We start from the raw sequence: 14,180 nt of genomic DNA on the forward strand, positions 1-14,180 counted from the left end.
ACATGAGTCTTCATGACACACAAGTTGTACATGTTTTGTCCCACATCTTTAATACAGTATTGTTTAAAAGCTTGATTGCCAGCTGGTTTATAAAGTTACAGTATTTTGTAACACATATGCCAAAATACAAAGACATACTGACTTACGTGAGTCTTCATGACACACAAGTTGTACATGTTTTGTTCCACATCTTTAATACAGTATTGTTTAAAAGCTTGATTGTCAGCTGGTAGGGTATCAAAAAAAAACACGTGGTCTTTCAAGTTTGATGAGGGTTGCTTTGAATAAGTACTGCAAAATGAGTCAGACAAGATATAATGCCGTTTCCTGCAGTCACTGCCTGCAATAAAATGTACATTTATTGGCCCACTAACATTTTCCATAAGCAGAGATCACCAGTCCGAAGAAGCCTTTGGCACTCACTAACGCAAACCTGCTTGACTTCACAAATAAATCACCATTATTTGAACAGTAAGAGGTTCAGAGACCTTTCTGCTGAATCTCTATCAACATCTACAAAAGAGACCTCTTCTGAAAAGAAACACCACTGTATGGTAATGGCAGTGATATAGAAAAACTGATAAAAGTCATCCCAAGCAATGGTGATATTGTACAGTAATGATATTATTGTACTAAGATAATACAACAAAGAAATTGCAAATCAAAACTATTCAAGAAAGAGAATGGAAAATGTATAGATATGAGAAGGGTAATCTGCTTTCTAATTAATTGACTTTAAGTCAATGTTCAGCCCTCATGCAATAGCAGCAACGTGAAAGTATCTAAAGGATTGCTCAAATCTACTTGAAAGCTTCTAAAATAACATAGGAGATCAAAGGAACTATAAAAAGTAGAGCAATATTATGAGCCAAAAAACAAAGAAAGAGGGAAGAGGTGAGGGATAATAGGAACCACAGCACTGAGAAATAAGCAGTTGAGCCAACACAAAACTTAATTAACAAATCAAACCACACAAACAAAATCATTGACAATATACAGTATTATGTCTGAGCATTTAGCGGTAAGTACAAGCAGCAATTAAAGTTTTTCTCAAAGGTGAGGACAACAATAAAATGACAAAAACAAATCCATAGACAGAAATAACTATTACCAGCGCTGCACATTTTTCCTGTTCTTAGTAGACCTAGGTAACATCTTTCTTACAGTAAATATGGGGAACAATAAAGTGCCAAATATCAGCTGCTCATAAACCATAAATATCCCACGTTCTAAGCTCCAGTGCATAATTTGGTCCACTCTCCCAGCCTCCGATTTCTACAAAGTGCTGATAAATTTACCAAACAATTTAAACCGGAACATTGAAGTGCTGCTCAGCCAAGACCGTAATATTAGTATTTTAGCCCAAATGTTTGCTTGGGAGGAGGGGGTGAATCGAATTAATTTGCCAAATAAAAACCTTCAACATAGGTGAACATGACCATTCTAGTTAACCAACAAGTGCACATAAACAACTTCAATGCCACAGAAATTATGAGAAAGTATTTTTTAACATTCAAGTAAAAACTTGTCATTGGGATTGTTCATTTTCAAAATGAGAAGAAAATAATTGATAGTGATATTATTACCAACATCACTGCTGTATTCCATTGGTTAATCTTTGGACGAGCGGTCCTGATTGCACCTCCACTGGCTGGATAGCACCTGGCCCGGCTTTGAAGAGTGCCAACTGAGTACCCTTAAACCGGCTGCAAATGTGGGCTAATACCTTCACAGAAAATGTATGGACCAATTTACTCCATAGCCTTTTTTTCCTTCATTGTCTATCATCTCAGACAGGGAGCACCCTAAAAACCTGAAATGGATGTAAGATTCTGTTAACGTGTTCATCATTGCAATAGAGGCTTATCTTTGTTATCAAAATTGATTGCATGCTTAGCAGCATTTTAGCAGTGCATCCTGTGTGATGGATAAAGGTTGTGCAAAATTGTTTTCTTGGGGGTTCTGTCTCTCTCTCTCTCTCTCTCTCAGAGGTGGGGTTGTGAGGAAGTGGAGGATGAGGAGGGCTGGGAGGGGAGAAGGCTATGGCTGCAGGAGGGCCGCAGGGGTCTAGGGTTCTGGGATGTGGAACTGGACTCAAAAGGTGACGCCTGCCCAGGACTGCCCTCTTTCACCTCCGTGTCCAACTGCGCCGGACACTCAAAGTGGACACAATGGAACACCTGAAAAAGAGAGAGAAACAGGGAATGAGGAACGGAGATAAAACATTTCCCCCTGGTGTCACTAAGTTTTTCAGATGGTGGCACCAGCCCATGATTTGGTTGCAATATTTGTTCCCCCGCACGGTCACGCAATAGAAAAAGATAAGTAATCAACTTAGAAAGTAGTTGGAGGAGAGATTGACTGCATCACTATTGGTCTTTGTGCGAGGTGTTGAAGATACCGAACTGTCTGTTCAAGCAGTTGGCACACAGTTCGGACTGTGCCACACAAGACAAGCAAATCAGAGGTCTTCACAGTGCCCAGCTCCAGAACAGAGGCTGGGAAACGCACAGTATTAAATAAAGCCATGACTACATGGAACGCTCTGCCATCCCCAGGTAACTCAAACTAGCAATAAAACCAGATAAAATAACACTTGTATGGTAACTGTCGCAGCCGGCCGCGACCGGGAGACTCATGGGCGGCAGGGATGTAGCTCAGTTGATAGAGCATGGCGTTTGCAACGCCAGGGTTGTGGGTTTGATTCCCACGGGGGGGGGGGGCAGTATAAAAAAAATAAAAATAAATATGTATTCACTAACTGTAAGTCGCTCTGGTTAAGAGCGTCTGCTAAATGACTAAAATGTAAATGTAAATGTAGTTCAAAGTGCTTTATTAAGAAGTGAGATGGTATTCAGAAATATGTTGTTTCCTCTAACATTTTGTGATTCAAAATATGCACAACCTAATCCAGTGATTGTCATGAATATTGGGTTGACAATTAGACTATTGTCATTATATTTTACTGTTGAAATAGGGCTCCAGAATTTTAATTTTTTTTGTTTACTAGAGTTGAATTTTCTTACGTCTTTATGTGCACTAATATCATAGGCTAATTTATTTCGGGTTAATTTCCCACCTGAGTAAGTGGAAACTCAACACACTTTAGCTAGATCACTAACTAATTATAAACTGGGTAGTTTGAGCCCTGAATGCTGATTGGATGAAAGCCATGGTATATCAGACCGTATACCACGGTTATGACAAAATCTATATTTTTACTACTCTAATTACATTGGTAACCAGTTTATAATAATAGCAGATAGCCGTGGTATATTGGCCATATACCACAGTCCCTCGGGCCTTATTGCTTAAATATACCGTATTTTCCGCACTATAAGGCGCACCGGAGTATAAGCCGCAGCAGCTAAATTGAATGATATTGAATGATGTGTACATATATAAGCCACACTGGACTATAAGCCGCAGGTGTTTTAATGTTTAATTACCATATGTAAGGGTTCGTGCACAGAGGGGATTGTCAGGAAAGAGACAAACTGTCTCGCTCTCGTAATGTCTGTTTGTCTGTCTCTCGTTCTGTCTCTCGTACCACTCTCGGTTCCACTTTTACGCGCTACCTGTCTCACTCTTTTCCGGCCTCCAGCTTTTCCTGCTGGAGCTCGCCGCTTAAAGGTGGGGGGCGCGGACCGGTCATAGAGCCCATAGAGTTAAAGTTGGTGGACTGTAACCTGTAAAATCCATAGATTTAGGAGGTCTTCTAGTGGCCGTTAGCTGTAAAAATCCATAGATTAGCTGCACCGTTATATAAGCCGCAGGGTCGAAAAATTTGAAAAAAGGCGCGGCTTATAGTCCGAAAATTACGGTAATTTGTAAGTCGCTCTGGATAAGAATGTCTGCTAAATTATGTAAATGTAATAATATCCACTGCTAGTAGCCATGTATTAATCTAACAGTAAATATAATGTCCTAAAAAAACTTTGCAGTCATAGCCTACCACTGAGGCCTATGCAATCGCAATGGCCAATGCGCATTTTGCGCACTCTATCTCAAAGCCATATCAAATATCTTGGTTGTAAAATAGTTGCTATTAATTGAGAAATTGTAATTATACCGACAGAAAGCTGAGAACCTCCTGTCCTCCCTTTATCGGTGACATTAGTATTACACAGGATAACGGTGTTATCCCCTCAATTGGATTTTGAAATACTTCAAGATGCCCACCATTGTTCCTGTACCCAAGAAAGTGAAGGCAACTGAACTAAATGACTATCACCCCCTAGCACTCACTTCTGTCATCATTAAGTGCTTTTTGAGAGGCTAGTTAACGATCACATCACCTCCACCTTACCAGACACCCTAGACCCACTACAATTTGCATACCGCCCCAACAGGGCTGCAGTGGAGAGGGTGAAAAGCTTCAAGTTCCTCAGAGTGCACATCACTGAACCTAAAATGGTCCATCATACAGACAGTGTGGTTAAGAAGGCGTAACAGTGCCTCTTCAACCTCAGGAGGTTGAATAAATGTGGCTTGGCCACTAAGACACTCAAACTTCTACAGATGCACCATTGAGAGCATTCTGTCGGGTTGTATCACCGCCTGGTATGGCAATTGCACAGTCCGCAACCACAGAGCTCTCCAGAGGGTGGTGCAGTCAGCCTAACACATCACTAGGGGCACACTGACTGCCCTCCAGGACATCTACAGCACCCGGTGTCACAGGAAGGCCAAGAAGATCATCAAGGACCTCAGCCACAGCCTGTTCACCCTACTATCATCTAGAAGGCGGAGACAGTACAGGTGCATCAAAGCTGGGACAGAGAGACTGAAAAACAGCTTCTATCACCAAATCAAATCACATTTTATTTGCAACACGCACCGAATACAACAGGTGTAGACAATACCGTGAAATGCTTACTTACAGCCCTTAACCAACAATGCATTTATTTTTTAAATAATAAAAGTAAAATAAAACAAAAAAGTGTTGAGAAGAAAAGAGCAGAAGTAAAATAAAATAACAGTAGGGAGGCTATATACAGGGGGGTACCGGTGCAGAGTCAATGTGCGGGGGCACCGGCTAGTTGAGGTAATATGTACATGTGGGTAGAGTTATAGTGACTATGCATAAATAATTAACAGAGTAGCAGCAGCGTAAAAATATGGGGTGGGGGTGGGGGGGGGCAGTGCAAATAGTCCGGGTAGCCATGATTAGCTGTTCAGGAGTCTTATGGCTTGGGGTTAGAAGCTGTTGAGAAGCCTTTTGGACCTAGACTTGGCACTCCGGTACCACTTGCCGTGCGGTAGCAGAGAGAACAGTCTATGACTAGGGTGGCTGGAGTCTTTGACAATTTTGAGGGCCTTCCTCTGACACCGCCTAGTATATACAGTGAGGGAAAAAAGTATTTGATCCCCTGCTGATTTTGTACGTTTGCCCACTGACAAAGAAATGATCAGTCTATAATTTGAATGGTAGGTTTATTTGAACAGTGAGAGACAGAATAACAACAACAAAAATCCAGAAAAACGCATGTCAAAAATGTTATGAATTGATTTGCATTTTAATGAGGGAAATAAGTATTTGACCCCTCTGCAAAACATGACTTAGTACTTGGTGGCAAACCCCTTGTTGGCAATCACAGAGGTCAGACGTTTCTTGTACAGTGGGGGAAAAAAGTATTTAGTCAGCCACCAATTGTGCAAGTTCTCCCACTTAAAAAGATGAGAGAGGCCTGTAATTTTCATCATAGGTACACGTCAACTATGACAGACAAAATGAGAATTTTTTTTCCAGAAAATCACATTGTAGGATTTTTTATGAATTTATTTGCAAATTATGGTGGAAAATAAGTATTTGGTCAATAACAAAAGTTTCTCAATACTTTGTTATATACCCTTTGTTGGCAATGACACAGGTCAAACGTTTTCTGTAAGTCTTCACAAGGTTTTCACACACTGTTGCTGGTATTTTGGCCCATTCCTCCATGCAGATCTCCTCTAGAGCAGTGATGTTTTGGGGCTGTCGCTGGGCAACACGGACATTCAACTCCCTCCAAAGATTTTCTATGGGGTTGAGATCTGGAGACTGGCTAGGCCACTCCAGGACCTTGAAATGCTTCTTACGAAGCCACTCCTACGTTGCCCTGGCGGTGTGTTTGGGATCATTGTCATGCTGAAAGACCCAGCCACGTTTCATCTTCAATGCCCTTGCTGATGGAAGGAGGTTTTCACTCAAAATCTCACGATACATGGCCCCATTCATTCTTTCCTTTACACGGATCAGTCATCCTGGTCCCTTTGCAGAAAAACAGCCCCAAAGCATGATGTTTCCACCCCCCATGCTTCACAGTAGGTATGACACGTATGACATTCTCCCAATCCTCTTCTGGATCATCCAAATGCACTCTAGCAAACTTCAGACGGGCCTGGACATGTACTGGCTTAAGCAGGGGGACACGTCTGGCACTGCAGGATTTGAGTCCCTGGCGGCGTAGTGTGTTACTGATGGTAGGCTTTGTTACTTTGGTCCCAGCTCTCTGCAGGTCATTCACTAGGTCCCCCCCGTGTGGTTCTGGGATTTTTGCTCACTGTTCTTGTGATCATTTTGACCCCCCCTGGGTGAAATATTGCGTGGAGCCCCAGATCGAGGGAGATTATCAGTGGTCTTGTATGTCTTCCATTTCCTAATAATTGCTCCCACAGTTGATTTCTTCAAACCAAGCTGCTTACCTGTTGCAGATTCAGTCTTCCCAGCCTGGTGCAGGTCTACAATTTTGTTTCTGGTGTCCTTTGACAGCTCTTTGGTCTTGGCCATAGTGGAGTTTGGAGTGTGACTGTTTGAGGTTGTGGACAGGTGTCTTTTATACTGATAAAAAGTTCAAACAGGTGCCATTAATACAGGTAACGAGTGGAGGACAGAGGAGCCTCTTAAAGAAGAAGTTACAGGTCTGTGAGAGCCAGAAATCTTGCTTGTTTGTAGGTGACCAAATACTTATTTTCCACCATAATTTGCAAATAAATTCATTAAAAATCCTACAATGTGATTTTCTGGGAAAAAAAATCTCAATTCGTCTGTCATAGTTGACGTGTACCTATGATGAAAATTACAGGCCTCTCATCTTTTTAAGTGGGAGAAATTGCACAATTGGTGTCTGACTAAATACTTTTTTTCCCCACTGTATTTGGCCACCAGGTTTGCACACATCTCAGGAGGGATTTTGTCCCACTCCTCTTTGCAGATCTTCTCCAAGTCATTAAGGTTTCGAGGCTGACATTTGGCAACTCAAACCTTCAGCTCCCTCCACAGATTTTCTATGCTAGGCCACTCCAGGACCTTAATGTGCTTCTACTTGAGCCACTCCTTTGTTGCCTTGGCCGTGGGTTTTGGGTCATTGTCATGCTGGAATACCCATCCATCTCTATAGTGCCTTGCAGTCAGAGGCCGAGCAGTTGTCATACCAGGCAGTGATGCAACCAGTCAGGGTGCTCTCGATGGTGCAGCTGTAGAACCGTTTGAGGATCTCAGGACTCATGCCAAATCTTTTCAGTCTCCTTAGGGGGAATAGGTTTTGTCGTGCCCTCTTCACTACTGTCTTGGTGTGCTTGGATCATGTTAGTTTGTTGGTGATGTGGACACTAAGGAACTTGAAGCTCTAAACCTGCTCCACTACAGCCCCGTTAAATGAGAATGGGGAATTGCACGGGTCCTCTTCTTTTTTCTGTAGTCCACAAATCATCTCCTTTGTCTTGATCACGTTGAGGGAGAGGTTGTTGTCCTGGCACCACACGGCCAGGTCCCTGACCACCTCCCTATAGGCTGTCTCGTCGTTATCGGGGTCTGAATACATTCCGAAAGTACTGTACACATCTATTTTTATATTCCAGATGCGACCAATTCAAAATTTTACTTTCGCAGCCAAGTCGACTAAATGGTCGCAGTCTGGAGCTCTGTAAACGCAAAAATGCAGACGACAGATGAAGGAAATTACGGTGTATGCGCAATCCTCACCTCGTTTGCAGTGTTGTTAGTTCCCACGATGCGAATAAAAGAGGCAGGCTGCTTGTCGAATTTGAGTGTCTGCCACGATCTGTTGAAGAAAAACAAGACTGTTAAAATACCTCAAATGGACAGTATTGTACAAAGATAATCTGAAAAGAGTTTGGGAAAGGGAGAGACTTGAACACAGACTGGGAGTCTTACCGACATGGCACCTTGGTGCGGTCCACCACCTTTGTCCACTGCTGCTGATTGGTGGAGACCTCAATGTAGTAACTGTAGGATCGCTCATCACAGTCCCACAGTAGCAGTCTGTCCAGATAGAAGTAGAAAATAACTAAATGATTAGCATGAAAAAATGTAGCAAACATGCAGACAGATACAAAAACTCCCAAGACTCAACATGAGTGAAAACGCACACAGAAACACACACCTTAAGGAGCCTATAGTGTAGGGTTGAGCCAGTTGGATGACGATGGCCCCAGAGCCCAGCTGGTGACAGGTGTAGCCCGAGTCCCAGTCGTAGTTGCTGGTGTCCCCGTTGAGCAGGGCGTTTCTGCTCCGACTAACCCCCTCGATGACACTGGAACAGGCCGCGATGGTAGCCACATTCTCATTTGGAACTGCAGATATGAAGGATGAAAAAAGCAGAGGCAAAAAATAGTAGGAGAGAGAGGATTGGGAATAAAGTAGAGGATTGGCGAGAGTAGTAATAGATGTTTATGTTGATCAGACCTGGCATCTTAAGAATCATATATAACACTAGTATAACAATTGATATTCCTGCCTTACCGAGAATACCTCTTTCCAGAGTGAAGGAGCGGTGTGTGAACATGCACTCGAAAGCCACCAGATGGAAGACCTTGTTGACAGTGTTGTGCGTCCCCACAATGCGCACATACCTGGGACACAAGGACAAAATCACACCCACTGTTGTAGAACCAAAAGTCAAAATTGGTGCCAACCATAGGAAGAGATGCAAAGGGTGAGGTTTTACCTGGCCACACGTGGTGTAAAGAAGAGGTTCTGCCAAGAGTGACACAGGTACTTGGAATGGTCCACAACACGCACCCAATCCAGCTCATCCATGGACACTTCAATATAGTAGGAGTAAGACCTGCACAAAAACAGAAATATGGATATGGACCATACAAATCCCAGTTACCAAAGCATAGCTAAAGAGTATTTCTATATCAGCATGATAGTAACATTACTGCAATATATATTTAAAACACTATAAAAACATTGCTCATCAGTTGAGCAAAACCTTCAGAGAAAAATGAATGCGTGTTTGATAGCCTACAATGCAGTTAGACTGAGCAGAATCACTGATTGGCAAATCACCTTGCATCCCAAATAATTACTCATTATGTGATCAAGATTAGCAATTGTGCCTTGCTCAAACTGATCCCTTAAAACACGCTGGATGTCTCACTCACCGGCTGTCCCTGTCCCAGAGCAGGATGCGGATGTGGTTGATGATAGAGGCCTGGCCCAGTTTGATCTGAAGGCCAGCGCGGCCGTCCTCCTCTATCGGGTGTCTGGAGAAGCCATGGTCCAGGTCGTAGTTCTGGGTGTCTCCGTCCAGCAGCGCTGACTTCAGCTCTCCCTTCACCACTTGGGCCCCAAACTTCATGGTGGCAATGTTCTCCTCTGGGACTGTAAGACACAAAGGCATCACATTGAATACTTAATATTAAATACATCTCTCACACACACAAAATACACACACATGGAATACGAAGAGAGACACACACGGAATTCACATGCAAACAGAATACACAGACTCCCACTGACAAATAAAGCTATTAGTTGCCGACTACTAGAACAGGACCGGAAGCGACTGAGACTCACTGAGCATGCCGCGGTAGTTGAGGTCCATGTCGCGGCTCTCTGAGCGGGTCTTGATGGCGTCCAGCAGGTCGTCTGGGCTGAGCAGTCCCGAGGGACGCACCACGTTCAGCATCTCCGTCAGGCTCATGAGCGGCAGCCGCACGGCTGCCATCACTTCCTGCGTGGCGCCTCCCTCGCCGTTCTGCCGGCTCCAGTGACACAGCGCCTGGAAGATCTCCTTCTCGCTCGCCGCAAATGAGTCCCTGCGTAACACAGTCAGCAGAGCAGTCTGCACAGAGAGAGAGAGGATAAAAGGATATTCAGTTAAGACTCCTATCGATTTGGATTCAGTCATAGTTCTTTGATATGGGTCTTGTTCATTAGGGCACATGATGGAAATCATTTGAAAACATTTAGCAAAGGAAAACAAAAATTAGCATTTCTTATTAGTCCAGGTAGTTCCCTTCCTGTTTTGGTCCATGTTCTTCCATGTTTGTGGCCTAATGAACACGACCATGCCCACTCTCACTCACCTTGGACAGTGTGAGGAAGCCGTCTGAAGCCAGGACCTCCGGGGCGTGACGGTCCATGTAGGCACAGCACGCTGCACTGAGCGCACTCAGACAGTACAGGCTGGCCACGTCAAACACCAAACACACATTGTGCGTATGCAGGATGGTGCGCAGGAACTCTGAGGTGGAGTCCTCTAGTGGCTGGAGGCCATAGCGGTGGGCCAGACCCAGGAAGTCCAGCAGCACCTCCTCGCGGGCTGAGCTGAGGCTAGCCCGGCCCGTGTAGAGGTAGTTGAGGAGCATGGAGAAGGCCTCGGCTCGCGTCTCCTCCAGGGTCACCTCCGCCTGCGGCTGGGACTCCTTCATCCCCCCATACAGCAGAGCTCTGGGGAAATTATTAAACATCTCAGAGACGTGTTACCTAGTCCTAGCTACTCCTTTGAATGTGCTCATATTGAGTATGTTTAGATTCTGAAATACAAATGTTCACAATTTATTCAATATAAAAAATATAAATATCTCAAATGTCTAAAAATAAGCTAAATCAAAAAGGGAAGTTGAGATATTTAAATTATTAATGTTGAATAAACTAATGTTTACATTTGTATTTTAGAATCTACACATACTCCATATGTTAGAGCACACTATAAGGAGTATAATGACATCAAGATGTCTGTATCATGTACCGTTCACAGATCATAAGGTCTCACAGGAGGCATGTATAGGTCTAAAAAGGGCGTAAAATGGCCACTTTCATCGTGATTTTCTAAAAAATTGTTTGTGATACAAATGTAAAAAGCATGTCAAACAATCCTTCCTCCCAATGAAGTCCCTTTGTGAGAATTTCCAGAACAATCTGAGATACCAAAAATATTTTCTGCTCCCGCTGGTGTGGAAACGCCCTAGAACACTATCACCTAAAAGCAGGGAGTACTGTAAGGTTAAAATTGAATTGCCAACTGCCGGACAGCCAGTCATCTGACATATAATTGGAAGCCAAAAACCTTATGCACTGCAAAGACAACCATGCAAACAGGTGTACCTGAAGTAGTGACAGCGTGCTGCCAAGATGACCCTATGGGCTGGAAAGCGTTTCTCCTCCACAATGAAGGTGACATCGCTGTACTCTTCACCTGGAACCAAAGCACCCAGCTGCTCGGACAGCAGGTGGATGTGGTCGATCTCTGACACTGAGGCCAGTGGACGCAAGGGATGGCTGTTGCTACTCATTATGGTTAGACTTGGGGCGTCTCAATAACATCTGACAGAAGAGAAGAAAAGATGGTTAATGGGTGTCATACAAACAGGCAGTGCACACACTGTCTCAAGTACCTAGCTACAGTAGCTAACTTTAGATAACTGTAGACCAGGGCTGTTCAATGTCGGTCCTGGAGGCACTTCTGTTTTTCATCCTCTACTTTTAATAATGGACTAATTCAGACCTGGGACACCATGTAAGTGCAATAAACTACAAGGCAGGTAGAAACAAAAACCAGAAGTATTTCGGCCCTGGCTCCATGACATGAATTTAACAGCCCCGCTGTAGACGGAGCTAGCGGATATATATATACTGTGTAATGCGGGTAACAATGACATTATGCATGTGTTATAATAGGTAGAAAACTTGAAATACAGGAATCATCTAACGAGCTAATAAATCAAGAATGTGAAACTATTCAGTGTAGCTAGCAATGTCAGCCACTGAGGCAAAGATTTGTATAACTAAACCAAGCCATACCACAGCCTGTCGTTTCAAATAGGAACAAATGAGTCATAGTGGGCAGAAGAAGCAAGGTGGGCAGAGCCATGCACGAGATAGCGAGATCCTATTGGCGCGTACTAGCTATCATTTGCATATTTCTGTTAGGGACTGTCTACTAGCTGTGAAGTGCGCGTGTGTAGCAACTCAATTCGCCTTTGCAATCCTGCTAAACAACGCAATTATTTTTAACTTTGGCAAAGGGTCAAGTCTACAACACGTAATCCACTCTGTTCGTAACACATTCTAGTTTTGGGAACAGAAAAATGTATTGAGATCAAATGTTTCATCGATGACAAAAGTAGCAGAATGTCGGCCAAAATCCATCTCGTTCCATCTTCTTCCACTACCGGTCAATGGGCTTCCTCTCACTACCAAATTTGGTAGTAGGTGGAAACGCCAAGCGGATGCTTCACATGTATACATCCGGTGAAATATCTGTCTCATTGTTCTATCTGTGCTACTGATCTGTGACGCTGTCAACTGATACAGCAGCTTGGGTTTCACCCGTGTGACATACCAGCACAATAAGCGTATCCCCTTTCGTTCTCCCTTCCACGAAACCTCTTCCTTGACGTTATTTTCCCCTTTATTCAATCAAATGACCGTATTGACAATTTCGTCGTGAACAATTCAATAATTTGCTATCAGTACTAAAAAAACGCTACCATCACAAACACAACTGAGTAGGGTCACAACCCGGATGTTGTTAGGGTGGGAAGAACGGCACTTTTCTAAGAAAGAACAGCGCCCCTTGTGTATGGACAAGCAGTGTAAATGCAGGTGGTGGATGTCACACTTGCGAAAATGATCACGTAACAGCAATGTAAATTCCTGTAAATGTCAATAGTTTGTGATTGCGGGCCGCAATTCGGGACGTTCCTGCATGTGGATATTCTTGCATCTGCAAGAACGCCCCCCCCCCCGAGCATTCCATTGGTTCCAAAATGAACGCCCCCTCAAGCATTCAATCTCTATTTTTTACAGTTCATGCACCATGTTCATGCTTGTGTGAAACCACAGAGTTACCAAAGTTTTTCATAACTAACCCAGCTCATCTGTGAACTTACTGTCTTTGGTGACACTTTTGATATTCTCGGGGTGGCACTAGTTACCAAAGCCCACAAAGTCAAAATTGGCTATATCTTATAAATTCATTAACTCATTAAGTTTAAAATCAGATTTTAATAAGATACATTGTAGAAATAGACAGGGTTTAGCCATAGTTATGACTGTGGCTGTGGTAAAGTCGACCTTGTTATGCAATTACCATGTGGACAAAAGGTAAATAAAAGTATTATTGTCATAGCTTGCTAGCTACCGGTGCCCCCCGCCTGTTGTGTACCAGAGTCCTAGCAATGGCCGTGTTTGAGAGGATCAAAACCGTAATGTATCATGGTTAAATTGTGACTGACTGATCTACAAATAATCATTAGTAGTTATTTATGATGCAAGGTTTTTGTAGATCAGTCAGTCGGCAGTCGCCTGCACTGTTGGCTGCAATGTTGAACAAGCCCAGTGTCTTTCGCTCCCAGCTGCCGAACATCTGCCCTCGCCATCTTTAACAGAACTGTAGGAAAGCAGTGCCAAACAGGCAGGGGTGAAGGACACTGTCTACCGGTGTCCTAGCTAGCTAGCTACCGTTGTTGTAGTTGTGACTTGATGGAGTACAGCTACGACCGGAGATGACTTTTCGTAGCACGTTAGGGGAGCATTTTAGTTAACCCTACCTAACCTTAACCGAATTCTCCTAAACTTTTATGTTAATTATCCTAACCTGCTGCGTAAGCTATCCTAACCTGCTACGAAAAAGTATGTTCCGGTCATTGTATACCACCTAGTCAAAACCCGTTGTTGCCCCCGTCCCTTCTTCTTCTGTGGGGTTTATCAGCGGTTGGCATCCAATGTTAAGGTGCATTACCGCCACCGACTAAACTGGAGCACCCCCTCCTCCCGCCTGTGTACCAGAGTCCTAGCTTAAAAATGGACCAATAGAAGTATAAAGAGGGGTTCCTGCAGATGCAGTAATGCCCACATGCAGGAACACCCCGAAATGCAGGCCACAATTACACACTTCTTGTAAATCTACCTAAGGAAACTGCTGATGCTATGGTTAACAAAT

General features: G+C 43.6%; 1 protein-coding gene across 1 annotated transcript; it reads right to left on the bottom strand.

Moving 5' to 3' along the window:
* Window positions 1-31: 31 nt before the first annotated feature.
* On the bottom strand, window positions 32-12,744 carry LOC121552297 (BTB/POZ domain-containing protein 9). Its single transcript, XM_041865097.1, has 11 exons — window positions 12,579-12,744; window positions 11,342-11,560; window positions 10,321-10,684; window positions 9,809-10,076; window positions 9,394-9,613; window positions 8,952-9,071; window positions 8,747-8,856; window positions 8,388-8,577; window positions 8,159-8,266; window positions 7,967-8,045; window positions 32-2,180 (listed from the first exon to the last, which is right to left on the bottom strand). The coding sequence occupies exons 2-11, from the start codon at window positions 11,527-11,529 to the stop codon at window positions 1,986-1,988; spliced, it is 1,842 nt and encodes a 613-aa protein (XP_041721031.1). The 5' UTR covers window positions 11,530-11,560; window positions 12,579-12,744; the 3' UTR covers window positions 32-1,985.
* Window positions 12,745-14,180: the final 1,436 nt, after the last annotated feature.

This window comes from Coregonus clupeaformis, chromosome 36, assembly GCF_020615455.1.
Source record: "Coregonus clupeaformis isolate EN_2021a chromosome 36, ASM2061545v1, whole genome shotgun sequence".
NCBI classification, from domain to species: Eukaryota; Metazoa; Chordata; class Actinopteri; order Salmoniformes; family Salmonidae; genus Coregonus; species Coregonus clupeaformis.